At 46.4% G+C, this 25,873-nt stretch overlaps 1 protein-coding gene across 2 annotated transcripts; it reads left to right on the top strand.

Moving 5' to 3' along the window:
* Positions 1 to 87: 87 nt before the first annotated feature.
* Positions 88 to 25,837, top strand: REPTOR (repressed by TOR). 2 transcript variants are annotated; one of them, XM_075676437.1, is made up of 4 exons: positions 88 to 545; positions 13,269 to 14,603; positions 19,665 to 19,784; positions 22,292 to 25,837. In XM_075676437.1, the coding sequence occupies exons 2-4, from the start codon at positions 13,322 to 13,324 to the stop codon at positions 22,387 to 22,389; spliced, it is 1,500 nt and encodes a 499-aa protein (XP_075532552.1). In that variant the 5' UTR covers positions 88 to 545; positions 13,269 to 13,321; the 3' UTR covers positions 22,390 to 25,837. The 2 variants fall into 2 exon arrangements, with proteins under 2 accessions (XP_075532552.1, XP_075532553.1); XM_075676438.1 differs by lacking the exon at positions 88 to 545 and adding an exon at positions 11,286 to 11,377.
* The last annotated feature ends 36 nt before the right edge of the window (positions 25,838 to 25,873 follow it).

Below are 25,873 nucleotides of genomic sequence, written 5' to 3'. Positions count from 1 at the left end.
ATGAAGGTGACCTCACGTGCTCATACCAAAACATACTACGTCACGTTGTGACGTCACGACTGCTGTAGTACATTGTTTACAATAGTTGCGCGCAAATAATGCGCTAACGTACAACCTCAAAATAGTTTAACTCCTACTGAGGGCTAAATCACAGTGGTTCCGGGTGCTGAGTGGTAAAAACAGTGGTTTCGTCGCTCAATGTAATCCTCAGCAGCCATTGAACGCCAGTCAGATGACTCCATATTCTCCCAAGCTTCTCCCGCAAAGGTGGAGCCATCATGGAGCAATTCCTGGAAGCGAGAGCCCCCATTGGTTGAGCTGCGACGATTTGGAAAGAAGTCATGTGATTGCTGTGAGCTACAGAACCAAAACAAATCCTGACCGAGTGGAAACTAATTCGAAATACGGTGCGTTTTTTAAACTAATTACTGCTGTAATTACAAGCAACAGCGACTAGAAGCTACGCGACGTTCGTACGAGTGCAAACGACTGACTGCCACGAATTTTTTGTGAAGCAAATCGTCTGAAGACCCCGGTGTACTGCCGTAAGTGTACCTGTGCACATCGCTACTGGCATGTTGTATTATATTGTCATTTACGAACTGTGACATCTGATCACTCATGTTTGGTTGCGCGAGTTTGACTAAAAACTAGCCTCGTCAGGACTCGATCTCTGTGTACAACGCTGTAATCTGTTTTTACAGCTCTGTATTCCGTCATGTCTGCTCCGATTGTGTGAAAGGCTTACCGTCAGTGGCAGAATGTGCTCTTGGCATAACATGGTGTAAGGTGGCTTGCCCTCGACATCTGCTCGAGGTTGCATGTGTTTATCAGCGATTTAAGCACTAAATGACCAGCGATAGAGGTAAATGACCAGCGATAGAGGTCTACGGCAACGTGAACTGCTTGTCTGTCGATCGTATTGTATGATGAAACTCGAAACGGACTTAGCGTTTGTTCGAAGTTTCTAGAACGCGCTGTCTCATGTGCTGCGAGCCGCTCTCTGCACGAGGCGCACGGAGGGGGCCTTCCTCGATGAGATCCGCTATTACGCAATTTTGCCTGGACTTGAAACATTGTATGTGTGTGCAATGTGGCCACATTGAAATTAACGGCTCAGCGGCCTTGTTTCACTCTTTTCTGTTGAACACTCTCATCACTTTTTTTTTTCTTCCTCAAAACTACATGCTATATTGTTCATCTTGATCAGTCGTTACGTTTTCTCGAGGCCTAACCGAGGTATGGCTACAGCACTTCCTGCAATAGCTAGCGTTGCCGATCGTGTGTTGTAATCGCGCGCATGGTGTCCACGAGGGGCTTTCCTAAAGGACTCGTGGATCAACATCCTTTCTGCCTACATCACAATCCGCCTTGAAGGTCAGCCGCGCTCCAAGGACGGCCCCATTTATTTCCTCGTACCGCTTTCGGCCCTTGCTACCTGTCTCCGCCGTGCTCGCCAATCGAAAGCGTGCGGAAACTGCAGCCGTCGAGGGGGGTCCCGGTCGCGCCGATTGTCAAGGCTGCGGGCACGATTATGCGCGTTCCCTAGCGAGGCCTTGGCTTCGGCCCTGCACTTGATATGTCCAAGGCGCGCGCACGCAGTGGATATGATGCCGTCTGCTGGCCGTGTGCCGCATGAGTGCTCTGCCTCTGCGGGAAAGGCCGAGCGAACCGCTTTCGGATGCTGTCCAATGCGGTGTCGCTCGGCTTTCACCGCGATGCTTTTTCACCTAATTCCGCTCACCCCCCCCCCCCTTTTTTTTTTCGCGCGCGCATAGATACACGTGTATACACTTGAGGATGCCGTCCTATCCAAGAAAGCGGAAGAGAATCGCTAAACTCAAGGTCGCATTGCGAAATCCGCGAATCCGGCCGGTGCTGGAATGGGGTGTGCTTCGAGCGCCCGCTTGTGCGACGCTTTTCATTCACTTGCCTTGCCAAACGAAAGATTCGTTACCTTTTTGGCTGTTGTTTAGTAAAATTTGTTCCGTTCATAATGCTACATGTGATGCATTAGAGTAAAAGTGAAGCGAAATGCCACAGCGGGGTTCAGTAACACCACGTGGGTAGCCGCGCGTTGTGACCTGAAAGAAACAGAAACAGTTCTTCGGTTCTACGGGTTTTTGACCTTACGCAAATGTCGACTCAAATAAAATAGTGTTTAAATAACAACTCTGTGACAAAACATCTGTTTTACTCTGTAGTGCATTGGTTTTCAGGACGTCATGTAAATTTGCGGCGTGAGAAAACATATTAAATCAGTTAAATGTTATTAGGCTCAACAAATGGCGTTTCGGGAACCTTTTAAGCTGCGGTCACACGTAGGCCCTCATGCTCTTTGGTGACGAGACATGAATTGTTAGGTTATAGATTGCTGCTGCCAGCACGTGACCAAATATTTTGCACTTCGTATGTTTTCAGGAGGTTAACTTTGTTATTTTTTGTTTATTCAATACAATTACAAAAAATAATCGAGGCCAGATGAGTGGGGAATGCATTTACAAATCTTCCTGACACGTATTATATACATTACTGGCAGCTTTATTTGCATCTCCGTCTGCGGCCAACTTCTTACGTATACTGTCAATTAACGATTTCATTTGTCGCGGTGCTGACATATTTGGTGAAACTATAACTAAAGTATTGCCGGTACTGCTGCACAGTTGTGGGTTGTGCCACGTCTGCGATTGATATGTATGAATTTCTTGTGTATCGACCTACTATATTTCTTTCTCTTCTTTCTATTTTTTTTTTCTCTCGCGCGCGCCGCCTTGTTATTGGGCTTTTAAAGCTTGCTCACCAACCTTGACCTTTATCGGCAGATGGTGGCGAGTGGAAATGTCATGATGACATTATTTTTGCCCTCGCCCGGCGCTCTAGATGCCAGGTGTTGTGGATGACGAAATAAAGCACAATACAAGACGCTAGCCTCCGGCTTCGTGTCCCTTTCCCACGGCTGTGCTGTTGATGTGCAGACACTAGTCTGTGCACAATAATGCGCTCGCCTTCGTGTCAAAGCCGGCCCCTTCCAAGTGAATTGTTGGCGCAAACGTTCATCGCTGATAGCGGAAGCCTAACCTTGCCTTTGGTACACTGTCGCTGCGGCTATATATATATATATATATATATATATATATATATATATATATATATATATATATATATATATATATATATATATATATATATATATTTGCCATTGTAGCACTATATCGACGTTCTTGCGCTACAGCGCTTCTGAAGAGGGGTGTTGTTTCACTCTTTTTTTTTATTACTCTATTTACCGCCCCTTCCCTCTCCCCCCAAACCGCACAAGGCAGCGGCCCAATTTCCTTGGCCATCGCCAGATAGTCGACGGCCAGCGATGCCAAGGGCACGCAACACAACACAAATGGAAAGACCCAATGCTAAGGTCGCGCAGACATGCACTTACACAAAGAGCAGGGGGCCTCTCTTCCCGTCCCCCTTCGTTTTTCTTTTATTATTATTATTTGATCATTTTTTTTTTTTTCGTTTGGCACTCATCATTCGGCTTTTTTCTTGCGGCTTTCGCGAATCCGCAAACTCTGCTTTGATGCTCTTTTGTGTTTTCGTTTTCTATTCATTATACTTTCGGGTGTGTTTCGCTTCTCGAGTTTGTCTTTTCGCTTTAGTGCTCCCTCGCTGCTTTTCCTTGTCACTTTTTATTTCTCGTTTCTCCTGATTTGTGCGGCATTGATTCCTGTTTTCCCTCGTTTGTTTCTGTCTGTTTCTTGCTGCATACGGCGAAGTCGTTTGAAAAAAAAAATGTTGAAAAATAAATACTGCTGGGTAGGAAAGTGAAGACGGTGAAGTGGATGCGAAAAAAAAAAAAAAAAGGCGATAGCAATCAGCGCGTCACGCAATGGGGAAACCCCCTTTGGCTCCTCCTTCCCCTTTCGATATCGGAGGGTTTTCTTCTCGTTTGGCATTGCCGTATTACACCTTTCTTTCTTTTCTTTCTTTCCCTTCTCACATATGTATTTAAAAGTGTCAAGGTCATTCGTTTCAGCCTTGCTTGCCATGGAAAGGCTAGTCACTGGGTCCCGTGCGCTGGACACTGCTAACATTCCCGTCTGGGTGGGTGGGTGGGTGATAGATAGATAGATAGATAGATAGATAGATAGATAGATAGATAGATAGATAGATAGATAGATAGATAGTCCCGTGCGCTGGACACTGCTAACATTCCCGTCTGGGTGGGTGGGTGGGTGGGTGGGTGATAGATAGATAGATAGATAGATAGATAGATAGATAGATAGATAGATAGATAGATAGATAGATAGATAGATCAAAGCACCTGAAAAAGTGCCTTGACTTTATACCCATTCGCTTTTTGACCATATAACCAGAGTATAAACGTCGTCGTTCTTATGCTGAAATGAGTTATTTGTCCTCTAAACGGCAAATGACAGCAGTCAGACACCGTTGTTAAGTAGTAAACGGGGCACGGCGTCGCTTGTATCCAGTGTGTGAAACAAAAGCGCACGAGTCTTGCTTTCGTGTAATCTTAAGTAGCGATGGTGAAATTGTAGCCAGCAACTAGTATTAGCTTCAGTGCGCATCGCTGCCAACGGTGACTTCCTTGTGGCCCTCTTCCGTACGGTCACGTGGGCTCAGCGCTGCTTTCGCTCGCGGACACGTGGCGCCAGAAAGGAAGCTGTTGCGGGGCGGCGAAAAAGGAATCGGTTCTCGCTGATAACGGGACCGGTTGCGTTGTTTGCGCGTGGCGCGCGTCGGTCTGGCGACGGCGGATCCGCCCTGAGCCGGCGGTCTTCGCGAGCGGGAGGCCTGGATTGCGTCACACGGCTTCTCTCGCAGATGACGCATTGCCTCCGAGGTCGCTGAGCACGTGCTTCGCGGGGAGCTCTTTTGTTTGCGCGCTGGGCGAGAGTAGGATGTGGAACAGCAGCTGCCCTTGGCGGCGCCGCGGGCTCTGTCGTAGCCGCGGCTCGGCAGCAGCCTGGTTGAGGTGCGTGCGTGCGCTAGGAGCACGTGTCTGCCAGCCACGGGGCCTACCTAGCTGTTGCAGCCACGCTGGGAGAGAGCGTCGACAAGCTGTGGTCGTGTTGACTCATCCTTTATTGCGCGCAGAATAGTGGAAATCTGCGAGTATTTTTCAGCCGGCCAGCCTTCTCCAAGCCTCAAACGCTGCCCTTTTCCCGTTCTCCATGGGTAGCTTGTCTGTGGCGGCTTGTGCTTTCTTTTTCTGAACGCGATGTAAACGGTCTGTGGTGGGCCAGCAACTGGCGACGAGGATTGCGAGCCGCTCATCTCGCAAGTTTGTTTTGCCTGAGGACACCTCGCCCCGCTGCATTTTAGCGCAGACCATTAGTTCCCGTTCAACATCCAGTTTTGTGTCTGCGCTGAAACTGTAGCACGTTGTCATTAAGTGTGAGATATATTCGCGCTGAATAATTGTCCAGCAGTTCAATGTGAACGTTCCTTTCACCTGGCTTCCTGCAGAGTCCGCAGTCGTTCGTCACTACAAACGGCGGCTGCCGAGCTCCGTGGCACGTTGCACTTCCCGAAGCACATAGATGTGCCAGAATAAACCATTTCCAGTGTGAACACGCGGGAAATACGTATACTGCTGTCAACTTCGGTGCTCACGACGTCGCGATCTAGGTGACATGTCATCCTCGATGCGCATTGGTGCTCTTCTGTGTACGCCTCGTCATTTTGTGCCTAATGACGTCTCATGTGGTTAACGCCTCTCTTGAATGGTCATTCCTCACTTACACCAAGCGTGGCTTCTACGGAATAACCATCAGCTCAGCACTTGAGACTGTTGTCCTGTATGAACGCTCCAAGTATTCAGAACCTTCTTACAGGACATGCTGGTGGTAGCTTTCTTTCTTTCTTGTCAGAATCGCCGGCTTGGGCATGTTAGTTTGGGAGATGGCTCCTCATCCCTATAACTAGCTCTCTCAAGCTGTCTCACGCAAGTCATCGCTGACCTCCAGAAATGAAATGTACAAACGTTCAAGCTGCCTTTGATTTTTATTTCAACAACGTTCTGTACCTTCATTGCAGCTGGCGCTTAATTGAATATTCATCTCTCCAACACCAATCCCTGTGTGGAACCGCAACACATCGAGCCGCTGCTTACTGTAGCGCCGTACCAGGCGTTCAGTAATAAAAATTATGCAGATCCAACGCACATTTTTGGAATCTGTGTTAAGCGATGCTTTCGTGGAAGGAGAACACATTTATTTGTGGCGATAATTTGTCCGCATCGCCATTTCATGGAGCTGTTAATGAAATGCTGTGAATTTGCCAATTTCATTCCTGCGCACACGCATGTGCTCTCGCGCACCCGTGCTACGCCATGTTACAACCCTTGACTTGTTTCTTGATTTCTTCTCATTTTAAATGTACCGGCCGCTTCTTGGCCGATCCCCATTTGCGGGTATGTGTCGTAGTATGGAAGTCACAATCGTAACAGGCGGCGATCATCTGAAAGAGCTAGTTGGCGTCGGCATGATAGAAATATACGTGCGATTAATTGTTTCTACTCATTGGAATGCATAGCCCGTGGAAAAAACACGCATGTTGAATCGAAATGCCGAACCTATATAATTTCATCAGCAACTCATTTCATTCAGATGGTCGTCCAACTGAAAGATATATATGTACGAACAAATCGAATTTCGTCCAGATTGCTATTCTGTACTCTTTCAAAGCATCGCATTGGTCGAGCAGGTGAACATGGGCCATGCAACTCGATTTTAACCTCCGTGCCTAAGCTGAAAAAAACAAAAAGACTTCTGCAGAATCCATCTCACGAGAAATGTCGCAGAAGTGTAGCGACGTACTGCCACCGCCGAAGCGTGTCGTGTACCAGGCATGTGTGCATGACGCAGCGCCGCCGCCAAGTCCGCGCGTGGCGTGCGTATGGATTTAGACAAGATTGCCTGAATACATACGCGGGTCCGATTTCGCCCAACACCGGATAAATTTTAAAGGATATTTTTTTTCTCTCTCTCATAACCAGTGACCCAAGTTGGCGTCAGAAAGGTTAATTTAAATGCGGTGCGCACCCATTGTCACATATCCCGTGACCCAAATTGGTCCGGCAGTTGGTTTCGAACCCCCAGCACAGCAGCCCGATGCTGACCCAGGTTGGCGAGGAAGAGAAAAATCGCGGCATCGTTTCACTTCTTTAAGAAAAAATCTAGAATCAAGATTTACACAGCTTGGTTTGAGCTTTTCAATTATAAATATCATTTCTCTAGGAGCCTCCTCTCTTGGACAGTGCCACAGGGATATTTGCTCAACTGTGGAGGATTTTATAATTGCTACAAAGAGATTGTCTTGAATTCTTAAACATTTTATTTTTGTTCATTTCCTCCAGTTAGCTTTACCATTTTCAGTTTTTCATAAAGATAGCCTAATTTCATCCAAATCTTGGCCAATCCCCCTCAGTGGGTGTGCGCCATCGCATAAGGAATACCATACCATACCATACCTATGTTCTCCAAACTCCTGCTCGCGCGTGTACACTCAACGCAATGACAGGCGTAGTACCCCCGTGAGCTGTATGTGACAAGGAATATCTCACTTTGCATTCGAGAAGCCATTAGTGGCTCATCGATCGGTATATATATTGGTTAAGTAATACCCTAATTTGCACTGTTCCCTAACATTGCTCCCTAACATTGCTCACGGCTATACGGGTCGTCAGCGTCCGCTCGACTGTAAAGCTAACGAAAGGCTTTGACCGCGGATGGAACCAACTGTGCGTTGTCCGATGCTTACCAGTTGTGTGGCCTCTTCGTTTGTTTAAACTGTGCCTACTTGATCACCTTTTAATTTACCGCTTAGTGGCCGAGCTTACAATCAGCTTTCGGGCGCGGCGAGAAACACAGTCGAAAGTTGCTGTCCTCTGAAGTCGTGGCTCGGACCCACTATGTGGCGACCCGCCGTGGTTGCTTAGTGGCGTCGCGCTGCTAAGTACGAGATCAAGTCCCGTCCACGGTGACCGCAAAAAAAAAAACGCCCGTGTGTTGGGAGCAGGTTAAAGAAACCCAGGCGGTCAAAAATTAATCCGGAGTCCCCGACTACGGCGTGTCTCACAATCAGATCGTGGTTTTGGCACATAAAAAGTGCCAGAATTTAATTTAAAATCATGAGCCATTCCACTCTGTGAAGGTGGGTGACCAGCGAAGCTTGTAGCACGCGACAAGCCAGTGACACATGATGTTGAACAAAGGTACGGACACATTTATTGTCTTGATGGGTGGTCATCGTGACTAAATGTAGGCACAGATTTATTTTTATACATACGCGTTCATTCGTATTGTACGTTCGTTATTTACATTCGTATTTTCATTTCGCGATATATTGAGGCGAAGAATGTGAGACCTAAATCACCGCACCGACGGGATGCAGTGGGCTAGTGCCGTCAGTGCCTTTGTAGAAGGAGGGACAGTATTGGAACGCTAGCATGATGAGCGGCAGCGGATCCAGCTGTGGAAGAAGACGACGAACGCGCAAGCAGTGGCACGAGCCGTTGCTAATTATGATAGTTTTTACTCACGCAAATTTGTTGACGGACATGAAAAAAAAAAATGCACGGAACTCTAGTCATAAACAGCTTCGCCGTAATATAGTGGATCGGACAAGACTCGGGTGGATAAAGCTGGTGAACTTACAAATTAATTTCCACTTGAAAATTTGCGAAAACTGAAAATGTCTGTGTGACAGATGCAAGAAATTGAAAGACGTATAGCCTGAATTGAAATGTGCTTAAAATAATAATGATAAAGGAAGCAGTGGCCACTAATAATTTCCCGGACGGCGGCGCAAAGATCATTGTGACTGTATCCGATAGTCGAAGCTCCAAATGAAAGGATAACGGGCATTGTCAGGTCCTGGTCAATTGCGAAAGGGAATTTTAAGATTATTTTGCTCAATATAGTAAAGCGGCGGCACGACAAAAATAAGTGATAAATTGTCTGCTCCTCATTAGAGAAAATGCAAAGGGAGTAATGCACCATACCAGACCTGTTTAGGTAAAAATTCAGAGAGAATCCGACAACGTAATTTAATGAGGCATACTTCAGGCCTGTATGTATTGAAAAAAATCACTACGCCAGGGTACCTAACGAGCTAACTTTTTTTTTTTCTTACAGTAAGTCCCCTGACGTGAAGAAAAAAAAAATGAGCATTGCAACTTTTGCCAAAAGTAAAAGCAGTGACAGCGAAGGGTCGTAGTGCTTCCCGCAGAATCGAGGAGTGCAGTAACCCGCACGTGCTGCACCTACGCATTTGGTTGCGTTGTTCAGCGGGTCGGTTCTGCTTGCGCTGTCACCCTGCTGCAGTGTTGTCGAGGCTCGAGTGCTTTATAGCAAAACATCAGAAAAAAAGAAGCTCGTAGTTGAGAACAGCGGCACGCATACTCGGATCACGATTAGAATAACCTCTCGACACATTTCAAGCAGTGATGTTGCAGAGCTCCGCGGAGCGACGCGATGTAGAGCGTTGATGGTGCACTCTCCTTGCAGTATAGGCGGACCGTGTCGGCAGGCATGTGGTAACTGTGGTCTTCGTGGGGCCTCCTTCGAATGCTCGCACTCTCCCTGGCGCGGGAAATGCGTTCAATAAGTGCGGCCATTCCGGCGTCTCGCGCGATGCTGGCAGACAAGGTCGGTCGCTGAGCTCGGAAAACTAGGCACTTCGCACGAAACATTTTGCTGATGGACAAAGCTACGCGCTGTAGTGAGCTGCAGGACAGCCAGTTGTCGAGCGAGAAAAGTGTGACATATAACGCGGCACTTCACTCACATCCGACGTACCGTGGCACACGGTATAAATCACGTGGAAAAAAGAGAAGGCGCCTTCTTTTTTTACACGTTCGGATTAACTGTGCACCAACTCGCACAACGCAGTACTCTGCTTACGCCACACATCCGACCGGACGGCATTTTTGACGGGGCTCTGCAACGGTTGTTGGACGTGGTAAGCTTGCTTAGCCACCAAGCAACGCTGTCGCGCAACGTCTGAGCCAAATGCCGTCCTTGTACATACAGCGTGGCGCCCGCGGTTTCGCATGAAAGGCTGTCTGTCCTTCAACATTTCGAAACACCTGTCACTTTTACGCAGGACTGAACACCATAGCTGCTGAGCGAATTTGTTTTAACGTCAGGACTAAGCAGTGCCTCTGGCGAAACTAAGATCGGGAAAGCATCATTTTATGGCTAAGCACGAGGTCACGGGATCAAATCCCGGAACCGCGGCGGCCGCATTTCGATGGGGGGCGAAATGCAAAAACTCCGATGTTCCGTTCCTTGAGGGCACGTTAAAGATCCCCCGTTGGTCAAAATTAATCCGCAGTCCCCTGCTACAGTGTGCCACATAATTAAATAGTTGTTTCGGCACGTAAAACCCCAGAATTAGATTCGAAAGCCTCATTATGATGCTTTATTGGCATCTCTTTGAAACGGGGCGGTGGCAAATAGTCACCTAACCTGCTTGAGCTAATAAGGTGACCTCTACGTGCTTATAAAATCCAGCATTTTGCCTACAGCTTCTTCATCTTTTGTATGTTCCTTAAAAGCTATACATCTATCATCGTGGCAATTTGGGCCTGTTGGTATGCCATAGCGCTCTCTCTTTCCCGTATTCTTCTCCACGCTTCTGCGCTATTCAGTATACCTTGCACAGATACCAATGCCTGTAACGAATCCGGTCGTATCAATCTCTTCCCTGCTTTCATTCCACCAATACTCTAAATGTATGTTGCTTATCTAGACTGCTGAACGGTTAATGCTTCCATCCGCTTTGAATCCCAGCGCTTTTGGAAGGCGGACGTTACCTTCGGGTCTCGCTGGGTGAATGCCTTCGCATTTCCATTAGGATGTGTCGAAACATCGTCTAACTTGTATAACGTACGAGTTAGGAAGCGAAGACTGTCTCTGGCTATCAAAAGAAAAAAAGCGGGTGATTCGGGACAAAACGATAATTTCTTTTATATCAGAATTGGCCGGCTAATCGTCCGTGCATAACTAGTGTTCACTGATTCTTTTTCTCTCTCTTTTATTTCAATTAGTAACATTAAGGGGTTATGTCATTATCAAATCAACGTCGACCAGTACGAAAAGCATAACCATGTACTCAGAAAATGTGTGCCTCGCACGAGTTTCGAGAAATGCAGACACTAAATGTTTGGTGAAATATATTGCTGTTCCGGTTAGCACTTCTTCACCACTGCATTTTTTTTTATTTTTTTGCGAAACGAATTGGTGTTTCGTTTCTGAATTAAAGTTGTAGAAGCAGCGGCTGGTGAGCCACTTCAGGACGCCCCGAAGTAAGTCGAGAACCTGCTGAGTAGGAGGATGACGATCGAGATAAACGAGTGAGAAAAGCTTCATTGATTTACTGATATTGTATATAAAGAAAGAAACGGTAAGGGGGAGGGGGCGGGGCAGGGCTGGTCGAATTTCGTTAAGATATGTGCCTGCGGTAACGTCAGCAGACAAATTGATTTGCACTCATCGAAACTGTTAGCATGCAAGTCAGCGATACTGTCAATACTTGATTGTGCTGCTATTATTTTCGACTCTTGCATTAAAGCAAACATCGATGAATTAGACAGAGTGTACAAACACAGAAGAAATGAGTTTCGCTTTGTTTTCTTTTAGTAGTAGTTTCGGATGCACATCGATAAATTAACTTTTATTTAATCTACTAATCAGAGAAACTGTTGCCCCCGCCTCAAGTTCCTCTATCAGTTAATTAAAGAGCATTACAACGTTGATATAAGAAAAATCAGTTATCATCTGAATACGCCACCAGGCAGTGCCATGACGTATTAATAGCGCCTTCTGGCATTATAAATAATTGTTTTATGTGCTCAGTTTTTTTTCCCACGAACTGTTATTGAGTGGAGTAAACTGACCGACAGTGCAGAAATCGCGCCAGCACTAACGTTTGTATATAGAGTTTAGTGTAATTGTTTTACATTTTAAATAATGTGTCATGCTAATTGCAACTTCCATTGCTTGTTCCTTTGTGCAAACTTATATATAGTTTATCATTACATTTGTGTAACCCACCTGCCCAAATCCCCAAAGAAAGGATTGTAGTATAAATAAATAAATGAAGTCAGAGTCCAGTTTCGTCTCGCGCAAGCAGCCAACATGCAGTATAGTGCCAGCTGCGGAAGCGCTATAGCTGATTCACGCCGCGCATGCGCTGGTCGCAGAAATAACTGAGACGAGATTTCCGCTTTGTTTCGATAAATACCGCAACAATATCTTCCTCGGCGTAATTTTGGTAGATTTGGAATGAAGCGCACGACTAACGCTTCTAAACGTAGTAGTCCGCACGGTACAACGCTTGTTAAATAAATAGCTTTCACCCTGCGACAAGCGAAACCGTAGCTGAAGCGCGCATAAGAAATTTCTGTTGACAACCCTCTTTCCCAACGCCGAGTAGCTGGCCAGAGGAATATACCTCAGGCCGACCTCTCTGCATTTCGTATCATTAAACTTCTCTCTCTGTTGACAAGGGGTGACATCAACTCGTTCTACGTCTAGACAATTCCACAACGCTTGCACGGAAACCACAGGTGCGAAATGCACCGAAGGACGTAAGCGCACGGAAATACCGAAACAGCAGAACTTGAACGTCGCCGAACACCGGAAATGCAAAACTGATGTGGCGAAAAGTCGAACTGAAAATAGCTTTGTGGAGGACGTTTTTGCACTAGCTTGAGGTACCGAATAGTTACGTCTGAAGCTATCACGTTCTGTGTGACGTCGTGACGTGCACGAAAAGTGGCAGGAATGTCTGAAGGCTGCGGCAGAGGGCATGCGGTCTTTCGCTTTCTTTTTTTTTTTTTGAAAGCTCGTATATATTTCTTGCTGCATGTAGAAGGATAATAATGTTCGCGACAGCTTGCCGCGGCGGTCTAGTGGCTATGGTGTTGCGCTGGTAAGCACGAGGTCGCGGGAACAAGTCGCTGTGGCCGCAACTCCTAATTACCTACTAGCCCCCCCTCCCCCCCCCTTCTTTTTCTTCCTGAAAATCCCGCTTTTCCAGCCAAATAGAACAGAGCGACGTTAAGAAAGAAAACAAAAAAAATACTTGTGTAGAAACGTTTCTGAACGCGTTGAGACGCGGTTCAGCACCACATGCAGTCTCTACATGTGGCGGCCGTGATGTTAGCGCATAATTATGGTTAGTTCAGCTGATGAGACCGCACAGTGTGCGAATCCTTTAGCTGTGCGAATTGCGTGTTGCAGATCGAGCCGCAGCCTTGGAGGTTCCCCGAGATTCTGCGCTGGGCCCGCCAGCCATGCTGGGCTCGGCCGAGTGGGCAGCAGCGCGCGGCTGGGCGCCGGCCGCCCCGCGCACCGTCCAGGACCCGCTGCGACTGCCCGAACTCGAGGGCAGCGTTGACCCGGACCAGTGGCTGTCCGTGGAGAGCCTCAGCTTCGAGGCGCAGGAGGCGGGGCTGTATGGACCCGAACCCAAGGAAGAGAAGGCCGACCTAGCCGAGGCCCTGTGGGAGCTCGAGGCCGACGACCCGTACTCGAGAGTGCCTGACAAGAACGAGCTGGGCGACCAGAGCCCCTCTTTCTGGGGCATGGACTTCGAACTGAGCAAGCTGGATGCCATGCTAAAGCCTGACAAGCAGCCGCCACTCAAAGACCCTACGCTGGCCGAGCTGAACGCCGACGAGTCCGGCCTGGACGGCCTGGACGTTAACGACATCCTGCGCGACTTCCAGCAACAGGCCAGCTGGAGCAGCTTCACGGCGCCCTCGCAACTAGCCGACCTGCTGGCGCGACCCGCCAAAACAGAGATACTCGCGCCTGTCCTCTCTACGAGCCTGCCAGCGTCCACCTGCCTGGCTGCGCTCCCGCCAGCACCGCCCCTGCAGGCCGAGCCAGTGCTACAGCGCGCCGTGCTCACCGGCACTCTGGTCGAGCCTGTACGGGCGAGCCCGGCGGCCCAGTCTGCGCCAAGCGACGTGCCTATGAGCGGTGAGCCGCGCGCGCGCATCCTGGCCGAGCGGCTTTCGTGCTCGGCACCCGAGTCGCAGTTGAGCCAGCTGTCTATGGACGAGGGCTTCAGCAGCCAGGACTCTGACGAGGCGCTGACATCAGACGCCGAGTCGCACGCGAGCCAGGAGGCCGCCGAGCCGGGATCGCCGGACGGTCAGAAGAAGAAGAAGCGCTACTTTTGGCAGTACAACGTTCAGGCCAAAGGACCCAAGGGCCCACGTCTGTCCATGGCGCGTGACTCGGCCGACCCGCACGTGCTGCACGACGTGACTGATCCTGTGTTCAGTCCCGAGTGCCATCTCGAGGGCGTCAAGCACGCGGGCAAGGCGCGTCGTGGCGACGGTAATGACCTGACGCCAAACCCCCGCAAGCTCTACAACATCGGTATGGAACTCAAGAAGCTGGGCCGTGTCATCAATGAGCTAACGCCCGTGAGCGAGCTGCCTTTCAACGCGCGGCACAAGTCGCGCAAGGAGAAGAACAAGCTGGCATCGCGCGCCTGCCGCCTCAAGAAGAAGGCCCAGCACGAAGCCAACAAGCTCAAGCTGTACGGCCTGCAGCAGGAGCACCGTAAGAGCCGAACGTCTTTTGTTTACGAACCCCGCCTCCCCCCCTCGGCCATCGATCGGCTTCTCTTGCTCATTTCGCCTCTGCATGCGGAATCACAGCCTACTGCACCGGGGTCGCGTGACGTCATGGGCGCGTTGTCGACTTGGATTGGCCCGCCTTCGTTAACTGAAATTAGAAAGCAAGCGGACTATCGATCGCCCTGTTGGTGGCCGCGCAGCACGCTGTTTGTCGCAGCTTTTTTATCAGTCCTATTATGCTCGTTAGACGCGCGCGCGCGGTTGCCAATGGCGCCATCTTGGCACGCGCGCAACTGTGCTCCTTCAACACCGTCGGGCCGCTGTTGCAGACGGCGGGTCGCCGCCATTTTGAACCTTCTCTCTCCGCGCGCCGCCGTCATCTCGGAATCCTGTGCCGATGCGGTCGCGCAAGCGCGCCCAGAACGGCCACGGCATTGAGACTCTCGAGTGGCGCTCGCAAAGCAGGAGTCACACTCTAGCCGCATAGCATGTAATTTAGGTGCGTGAAAGAAAAGGGGGGGGGGGAAGCATTCCGGCGAGTTTCACCGTCTCCTAAAAAAAAAAAGTAATATAAAATTGTGGAGTAATGCGTGCCAAAACCACAATGCGATTGCGAGGCAGACCGTAATGGGGGACTTCAGATTAGTTTTGAACACCTGGAGTTCTTTAACATGCGCCGAAATCAAAGTATACTAGCGCTTCCCCCCCCCCCCCCCCCCCCCCCCCCCCCCCCATAGAAATTTGGCCTTCCCAACCGGGAATCGAACCCGCGACCTCTCGTACTCAGCCGCGTAACGCCTTGGCCACCTCGGCGGGTAATATTCTCCCAGGCTAGACTGAACAAAGAAGCAGTATATAAGACGCACCCTGCAGCTGCATCCTGGAAAGGCCCTACCCCACCCCTCCCAATTTTTAGAATTGTGCAAGTGTGTGCATCTGATTCAATTATTGTAGCATTTGTTTTAGTAACGAGGTCACAGTAGCTAATTAAAGGAAGTCAGTGATTAAACTTTTTATTCACTTTAGGACACATATTGCAAATCTGAAGCTGAGTAGTAATCAAGTCATGTCTGCTTAGGAGAAATCCTAAGGCTAGGGCCACTTTCGAGATCATCATCACTGCAGCCTATTTTTATGTCCACTGCAGGACGAAGGCCTCTCCCAGCGATCTCCAATTACGCCTGTCTTGCGCTAGCTGATTCCAACTTGTGCCTCCAAATTTTCTAATTTCATCACCCCACCTCATTTTCTGCTGACCTCGACTGCACTTCCCTTCTCTTGGCACCCATTCTGTAACTCTAATCGTCCAGCAGTTATCTGCCCTACACATTACAGGGCCTGCCAAACTCAATTTTTCCTCTTAATGTCAACTAGTATATAGAGGCTATCCCCATTTCTTTTGATCTACACAGCTCTCTTTCTGTCTGTTAATGTTATGCCTAACATTTTTTACTCCATGGCTCTTTGCTAACCTCCAAGTTTCTGCCCTGTATGTTAGCACTGATAGAATGAAATGATTTTGCACTTTTCGTTTCAACAACATTGGTAAGTCAGGATATCTTGTGATATGTCTGGCCTGGCCGTAAATTCTACTAAAGGAATGCATTGGCATTCCAGTTAAGATTGTCCCAAACTGCTAGAGGGACCACTTTAGGAAAACTGCTAACTAGAAGACTACTGTATTTCACAGCTCATTTGAAGAATAGTCCTAATATAGTCCTAATACTTATGCTAAGCAGACATGACTTCACTACTATATTCGTGGACAACTTTCTGTGGCTATGAAAGAAAAGCTACGGAGGCAAAGCATGCACAAATGATAGTGCTTCTGAAAAGAGTCCCGCATTTTCATCCACATTAGTTAAGCTGGAGAAGAGAAAACGTAAACACCTTATTAGCAACAGTTAAATAAGACAAAACACAGCACTGAATGTAAAAATTTACTTATTTTGGGACTTTTCCCTTCCGCGTCTGGGCTAATGCAAAACCATTGCACATGGAAGCTGCATCGATTTAGTGTCTGTTCCGAGCAACCAAAAGCACTGTGAAACGCTGGCAGACTACTTGGCACGGTAACACATGTGCAGAAGCTTCACCTTTGTAGTTTTCCCTTCGTAGCCACAGAAAGTTGTCCACGAGTATACTTGGCTTCAATCTTGCAATTGCAAAGTGTGCCAAGTGAATAATTCAAATTAGGTAATAATTTAATTATCTTCCTGAACATTGCAGTTTCTCATGTTGGTAATTTCTGCCTCTTCCAGAAATCCAACTGAAAAGATGGAACAGTGCTATCTGTCAGGCCCAATTTAAGATTTATTCGCACTAACTTCTTTTTAGAACAGGTGCACATTACTGTTTCATAAGTTTGACCATGTTTGGTTGACTTTACATTTGTACTATTTAAACAGACACTGTGATGGTGTACTCTACTTTTCTCTGTTTGTGTACACACACGGTTGAACAGTGAAAGATATTTGTAAGACATCATTACACCACCATATTACACAGGGGTATTGTTTTTTACCATTTTATCATGGTAACCTGTGATTGCCCTCGACCTCGTACTTTCAGTGCATGCCATCCGTCCTCGAGAAACGGGAATCTCAAGGTCTCTTGATAACGCAGATAACCAGCATCAAAACAAGCTCTGTGTGCGTACATGTGTCACAAGATGTTTCATGAAGGGCACCTGATAAGCCATATTATATGCAAGTCAAGCTATGTGACATCTATCAAGTTAAATGTTGTAGGCAAAGCCTGAGGTACAGAATGTTCATCTTGTGTATAATGGGATATACCCTAATAGATACATCTAATCGGTTAGCATGTGCAGTTCAGGCTGAAATATATTCCCGCATTGCCTTACTGGCTGTGCTCTTGCCATTACAAAATAGCTGACAGTTGAACCCTGTCAGGACTGGGAAAAAATAAATTGCATGCGTTTGTGTGCACAATTGGCATACGTGGTGAATATGAGCCATAGAACACACTGGCATTCCACATATCTTTTTACAACAAAGTCTTCCTTAGGCAGTGTGAGAAATAACTGTTTTGAATGCCAGTGTATTTTGTGGCACAGATTCAACATGGATATCTCGAAACTAGTGCTAGCCTTGAAGAGATAATTTATTTACAGTAAAACAGAAAGGTTGGCGTGAGCTAACTTGCTCTAGCCTGTTTCTCTGTCCATGGAAGGGGGAAAGAAAGGAGCGATAAACATTGATGGTGAAGGGAACGAGATGCATTTACACAAGCACACAAATTCTGCAGCATTATTAACTTTATAGGTCTATTGTACAGTGTGATGTAAAGTTTAAAGTGGCCCGTGTAGTCGGTGTTTTACAGATGAGGCTAGGACTTCAGAATGAAGCCCCCGTCGCTGTCACCTCCAAATATGTGCAGTTGAAGAGGCCAGCGTTGGCCATTCTTGCATGTATGCACAACTCCATGTGCAAGCACCTAATGCTCCTGAAAGTGTTTGAAATTTGGACTGTTCATGTGACCAATGAGGTGTGCATAGGAGATGATGAACACATCACCACAACGAAGCGTGCACATCAACATTTTTTTGCTTGAGCTTGGAAGACTAATCTCAGGACTCCTGCTAAATTTTCACTGGCTCCAATTCTGCAATTGCAGCATGTGCCGTAAAATGATTAAAATATGAATGAGTGGATTTTTCAAATGAGCTATTTGTCATGCATGTAATTCACACTCTTCTAAGTAATCCAACAAGGTGGTGTTATTGTCCTGTCTGCCACAGTAAAAAAACAATGTGTGTCCCATCTAACGTTAGCCAAGCTGTTCAACAGAACAAAAAAATTTTGAAAAACACCAGTGCAAGATACAATTATAAAATCTACATTGTTCAGTCGTCAGAGGTCTGCAGAAAAGGTCTGTTGGGGTAATGTCAAGTGGGTTATAAGGGACATCGTAGTAGAGGACTCTGGATTCATTCTGACGGCCAAGGGTTTTCTAACGTGCACCAAACACTGTTGGTCTTGAGATCGCATCTTGCACAGAGTTTCTTAAATCTTTTTTATCATTGAACAGCTTTGCTAACATTAGCTGGGGCACCCTATATATACATATAATAGAAATTGCTGGTGCGTGTGCAAAACAGTGAGACAACATACTAACATAATCTTGCCTACCTCTATGTTTGATTAGTGATATTAGTGGACCTCTGTACTTGGCCGAGGTTAGCAGTTTTAAAAGCGAAGCTTTTCTTTGCAAACATCACCAGGTTTTCGTGACCGTGGGAGCTGTGTGGCTCTTCTGTCGCCAAATAGGCCAACCAATTACAGCGGAGCATGTGCACCACTGGGTTCCTTGCAGCACCACTAGGTGGCACTCACATCTACGACAACGCCGGCTGGGCAGAAAAAAAAACAGAAAGCTCACCTTCGCACATCTGCATCTGCACGTTAATGAGGAAGTAAACGTTGCTTGCAGATAGAATGGATTCGAATTACACTACCTACGTATCTGCATGCTACCTCCGAAGCCACGATACATTCAAGGCATCCGTTGTACTCACTAGTAGTCAACAACTCTGCATAACAAAAGGCTCGGTATAATTTATGTGCGTCCGCGCTTGTGTGTGTGTGGCGCGCGTGTGTGCGTGCGCGTTTGTACTCGTGTTTCGACTCTTTATGCGCTCACACAAAGCTTCACTGTATATAGATTCCAAGTCATTGTACCTGCAGCATTTTTTTATGACACACGAGGGTGTGAAAGGCATGCTTTTAAAAGAATGAAAATATCTAAGCAGCCAGTTTGCTGAGAAATGAAGACATATGTGCTCAAAAGAAAAAGAAAAAAGAAAGAAGAAAAAAAAATGAATCATGCACGTGCAATGAGGCTGACAACTTACTGGGCATAAAATCATCATTTTGTACTAAATGAGTGCTTTTTCACTTATTATTTTGGGTAGTTGTAGCTCAGTTAAAAAAAAAGGGGGGGGGGGGGCTTGAATATTAAATGGACGTTTTCCTTGCATCATCTTTACAACCTTCTTTTTCTTTCTTTTTCTTCTTCCCAGGACGACTAATTACCCTTTTTGAAGAAGCCAAGAAGCTTTTGCGTGACAAGGTAGAAAGCCACCAAGCAGACAGGCATGAAGTTTCATCTGCTCATTTTGAGGCATTGATTAAAAGACATGGTGAGTCATTCCTGAATAACCAGTGAACATGAATGAGCAGTCATATTTTATAACAGTTCTTTCATTCTTTTCTGTGAATGTCAATTGTCCCCCCTTGCCTTCTCTCCTTTCCCAAGACCCTTCATCTCCTGTGAAGGAATATGAAGGAACTTTTGATTTAGACCGAAGAAAACAAGCTTGGTGTTCCGAGAGATGCATTGATCTTTTGACACAGTGTGGCCTTGAACCATTGCACACTGATTTACTTATGTGGTTATTTATTGCATCTTCTGTCCCAGTGAAGTTAAACCACATTATAACAAATTGTTATATCACAAAATCGTGTCTGACAAGAAAACATCTTCATTACATCTGATATTCGTGATATATTCATTAGATGCTAATATCAACAAGAAATATTTTAGTTTTACTTTGTTAAATCCGATAGTTTGATATATCAGTGTTTGTTTTATCAAGGTTCCACTGCAAATAGTGATACCACATGACCATGACCAATCACAATGATGTCACATTCATGGTGAAATAAATGCTTGTTTTGAGTAATAAAATTATTTACGGTGAACCAAAGAAAATGCAGGTTGAAATATTAAAGTAAAATGAAACAAGTAAGTGAAACAAAAATAATGCATCAGTACTCCTTCAAAAAAATCTTGCACTCCAAGTGCCCTTGGATCATTCCTTCCTCCACACAGCCTGTTGAAGCATAATTATTGTAACCAGTAAGCAAATGCCAAATGCTGTGCAATAACAATGGGGCAACATGTTCGGGTGACTAACAAAGTTAGAGGAGCAATTTTCTTTGTTGTGAATATTGCAACCAGCATTGTAGCCATTGTTGGGACGCTTGACTTTCACGCGTCACCTGATATTGTTTTTCCCGCATGGCCCACATTTCCTTTAACTCAGCTTCATCGCATGATGTTGCACCCGTGGCAGTCGGTGCAGTTGCATACTAGTACGACAGATGGTGCGAATGTTGCGTTGCTAACGCACCTAACAGCAGGGTTACTCTGACACCTGTGCCTCTTTGGCTTGGGGTCGGCTAGCTGTGCATACAGACAAGTGAACGATTAGGCATTGGTGTCCAGCACAGGAGCGAACATATTCGCTCACTATCCAGTCATGGAGTCGGACTTCCTCGATTTATTGCGCACCCATTGACATATTAACGTGATAGCGTTAAGGAGCCCGTGTTGCAGAAAATCCGGCGTCAGCGTCCCATGTCAGTGTTGGACGTCACTTCAGCAAAAAGAATTTCGAACCAAATTCCGAACCACGCATACCCAACCACTTCTCTACCACCGCAGTTGCTCATACTTTGTCTATCATTCTTTGCCAAGTTATTACTCGTACTTTGGGAACGGCAGCCCGCAAACAAATGTAATGAAAGAAAACACCGACAGCGCATGTCCTTTATGTTAGCTCTTCTCAAACTGAAATGTTAAAAGTGCGAAACAATAACAGGAGCTTGACCCACACCAGAGGCTGTGTTTCTACCAAAAAGCTCGCCTTCATGCATAGCGTTCACAGCCAGCATTCCCTGGTAAACATTACGGTTACATAAGCTGCAGTTGCCAGGAAGCATGAAAAGCAGTAAGGGGTCTTTGAACGCTATCGCATTCCACTCTTAAAGGCAAAGCTTCAGTGTCCTCCAAATGTTTTTTCTATGTGTAACACTTCGGCTGGATAGATTGGTGTATAAAAGGCATAATAAGTGCCCTTGTGATTGTCTGCACTACTGTGTTGTGGTTCCTTTGCCCTAAGGGCATGTTTGATACCCCACACCATGCAGTGCACACATAGGTTTTAACGCGATAGTGTTAAGGAGCCCATGTCGCAGAAAATCCGGTGCCCCGCATCGGCATCCGGCATCGGTGTCCGGCATCGTTTCGGCAAAAAGATTTTCGAACCACACATACCTAGGCCTGGGTTCATGTGACGCAAGGAATTCACTGAACTAATTGCACTTCTTAAGTCAAAATACGTGGGAAAATCGTAAACTACGACTTACACACAACCTACAGACATGATAACTCTCGGATTTTAATTTTAATATGCAAGAAAACATAAATCTGTTACGCAAAAAATTTCTACAATGCACAGACCAGAGACAGCGTCCGCCATTTGCGCACGCTGGCGCGTAAATATATTAGAGTCCACGGAGAGGTGCGCCCGCTTCCTTGAAACACTCCTAGATGGCGTTCGTCTCCGCTGCATCAGGGCCCATGCAAGAGGCCGCATTTCGACCAGAAAGCCCACCTTCGTGCATAGCGTTCGCCGTGAGCGTTTCCTGGTAAACATTACAGTTACATACACTGCATACATACAGCGTATGTATGTAGGTTACATATGTTGCCAGGAAGCGTGAGAAGCAGTTAGGGATCTTTGAATGCTATCTAGTTCCACTCTTAAAGGCGAAGCTTAAGCATCCTCCAATTTTTGTTGCTGAAATCAATGTCCACCACGTAGCCTAGCTGTTGAACTGAGACGTGATGCTTTCCTTTTAGTTTCAGTCAAGGTGGCCGGACACACGACTGAGTTTGTCAACCGAGTGCTGAGCAGCATTGCAGCAGGCAACCCGGATGGAGGCCTCAGCGAACTGTGAGCACCTCCTCTCTTGTGGCTGCTGCCGAGCCAGCCTGAGCAGCCTCTCCCTCGACACTGGGAGCCCTTGAGCGTCGCATTTTCGGTTGTTAACGGTGCTGTGATATAAAAGTGAGCTTGCTGTGCAACAGGGGAACCACGGGCTGTATTCCCCCGTTGGGAGTCTGTTCTGGCGTCGGTTGCAGGCTTTTTCATAAACACTATACGGGTCACCCTGCTTTGATGCTTGGTCAGGTACTTGTACCGTATCCGCCTCATAAGAGGCCAATCATGCTTTGATCATGTGAGCACAATCGGGGGACCTCTACTAGAGGCTCCCTTTTCTGCTCAGAGGTTTGCCTCCTTTCCTTTCTATTTGTTTTTGAGAAGTGCACTGTTGCAGTTATGCCTGTTATCCTTGAATGCTGGCAGACACAAGACAGCACGCCAGATATTGTAGCAACAAGGCTGTCCATATGTGTGTTTTGCTTGACTGTATTGTAGTCAGCTATAGTACTGCAGTTTTAAATGCTGGTAGCAAGGCTTTTCGTAAATACTTTTTGTTTGAGAATTGTTATAGTGTTGTTTTTCCATGAGATAAAACGTTTTGCATTGTTCTGCACAAGAGCAAAGATATGGGTAATGTTAGTTAATATCTACTTTATACATATGTAAATATGCCTGTTGTAAATATGAGTATTTTACCTGTTTACTGTTTTTTTATAGATGTGAGTGTTTAGTTGTAGGAAGCATGAATCATAGTTTTATGCACTGTTGCCCAAATGTTCTCCTCTGTGGTTTTATAAGTTCTTTTTTTCAAGTTCAAAGTTGCCTCAGGTCATCAGAAGTGCAAGGTAGTTGTGAGACCTGACTATACAAAACCCTGAATGGGAACAACTGAGCATGCGATACCACAGCACAAGATGTACCACTATTGGCACCGTGCTTCTGTTACGGAGTCATGCTATGGCAAAGGGTTAAGGTGTGAGCCTTCAGAAAATTCAAGTCAGTGAAACACTAGTCATTTGAGTGCCTTTCTTGTAATCTGCTGCTGTACAGGAAGTTGCTAGGCAAATTGTAGAAGGCTGTGCCTGAATCGCAGAAGTTCCTTGTAACTTGCTACATTGAAAGATAATGTGCAACTCCTCCCCCTCCCTCAACCTGTCGCTACACACATCACTCAAGGTTGTTTTCAGAATTGGCCTTCTTTAAGCTTGCAGGCTGGAATGGTACATACAGAGGCCTCTTGGTGCCATTCTGAAAATTCAAGAACAGGTATGCTGCTTAGCAGCCAGTCTTGAGCTTTGTGCTTTCTCTTCATCTGCATATGTCTTCTCAATTGCTATGGCTACCATGCACTGCACCCAAAGCAAACAGCTTCATTCAATGCCTTCCTTGGTAGTGATGATGGAACTCCTTTCTGTCCCTTCTACTGTCTTGTCTATCTTTGAGTGTATGGGCCACCATAGCTTGTTTACCCATATGTTATTACATTGTTAGTGTGGCTTAAATGTGTGCTCCTTGTTTGCTTCACATGTATTCTGTTGTTCATAGTTCTCTCTGTTGACTTGCTGTGTCAGTGACATTGTGAAAGTGGACATTGTAGCTGGCTAGACTAGCAGGATGCAAAAGCGGAGATGTGCAATGACATTTTGCTTTTGGACTGTGCTGGGTGAATGCACCTCGGGTGGAGAGATGTACAAAATCCATATTTTTGTAAAGTGTGTGCGTGTTATCTAGTTGTTTTACAGTACCTGCAGTGTGAAAGTAGTTGTTACCACCTTGTGGTATTGATATATATTTTTTTTTCCCAGCAGATCTGCCATCTAAGCTGATCTGAAAGCATTACTTGGCAGCTTTCTCATTCCATTGTTGGAACTGTGGGCTACTCTGTTCAGCCCCTGGTTCCAAGTGTTTTCTTTTTGTCACCCTCTGTGTTATTTAGCAGCCTTGCTTGAGCGCCTTGAAGCTGCAGTGCTCAAAGACAAAAAAAGCTTTGTCTGTGCCCTCCATCTAGTTAAAGCAATGGCATTAAGTTAGGTTCGGGGCATTCACTTTCTTAATTGTGGCAGTTGTGCGTGTGTGCCAAACAATGGAAGCCAGTCAGTGGAGTGGGTGCACACAGACACACACACACACACACATACTAAGCACCATGCAGTATATATCCCGGTGGCCGTCTACAAGTCGTGATGCTTTTTTTTTTATAGCTGTGGCAACACTTCCTGCTATTGTGGGATTTGTGCTTCAATCCAGCTGTGGTTTTGAAACACTGTGGAATGTTGCCCACCTGTGTAGTCATGCTCTATCGGTGCCAACGTTAGTCGCTTTGTATCTGCAAATCTTTGTATACCAGGGGCACAAACAATCTCCCAAATGGGTGTAGGGCATTGAAATGGTGTGTTACACGAGTCATTTTAGCAGCATTTTTTGCCACATTGCACACAGCACCAGGTTTGGATTCATGTAAGTTCCTGCTTCATGAAAATCTACTCATTTAACCAAGTGGAAGGGAAATGCTTGAGTAAATCTCAACAGTTATATTTACAGTGTAGAGCAGAGTAGTGAAGCCTTGAGCTCTTATTTTTCCCTGCCTGGATGCTTCACAGCTATCACTCGTTGTGCAGTAAGACATGCACATTTGTGTTGCAGAACGAAGACTCCTTACTTAGAAAAATGCAAAGCAAGGTGTTGCGGGTTCCTTACAGAAGGGGGATGCTGACAACTCCTGGAAAGTCTGACCTTTCTGAGACATTTGATCTCCTTCACTGGAAGTCGCCTCGATGCTAACCAGCTTGCTAGACTTGCACACAGAAAAGCCTGCTGCAAGATGGTTGCGTGTCAGTGTGGCAAAAGAAGCAGCAGCTAAGTCGACATTACTGCAGCAGATGTGACAGCAGAGGCAGCCCATAGTCACTGCCTTGTACGCCACATGTTCCGATGATTGACGATTGTAAAAGGAATGAACATATATGACTGTGCCTTGGTACTCTCAATATCTTCGCAAAGCAATTTAAGGGCCCACCATCAGCTGTCTCTACCATGTTATTAAGCATGTTTACAGAACTTCACACACTCTCTAAACTTATTTTAGTATGGGAATCAGCAAGGGTCTCAATGGGGTTTTCTGTGCAACAGCAGAAAATGAGAGAGAGAGAGAGAGAGAGACAGAGAGAGATTTGACTGAGGTGGATTAGTCTACAGAATATGCCAGCAGAGCTGGGAGCTTTTATCTCTTCCTGTTAGAATAAGTCTATGTACTGGCACCTTACTGTCATCCTTGTTATCCAGTTTCTGGATGCCGTTTGATGGGGCAGGCATGTGCTCCGCTTTACACAAGTTCCTGGCTTCAAGAATTGGAACCTTCTGGTACCATGAATGTGATGAGATTGTGCAGAGAAGTGCTTATACTGGATGTAAAAGTGCTTGTTTATTCTTCTTATTAATAAAGGATCATGTTGCAACTTGTTTGCCATGGCCCCTTACTTCCACAGTGCTCAAGTATG

This window comes from Dermacentor variabilis, unplaced genomic scaffold (assembly GCF_050947875.1).
Source record: "Dermacentor variabilis isolate Ectoservices unplaced genomic scaffold, ASM5094787v1 scaffold_12, whole genome shotgun sequence".
NCBI classification, from domain to species: Eukaryota; Metazoa; Arthropoda; class Arachnida; order Ixodida; family Ixodidae; genus Dermacentor; species Dermacentor variabilis.
The sequence above is the reverse complement of the archived record's forward strand: the minus strand, read 5'-3'. Positions and strand labels throughout refer to the sequence as shown.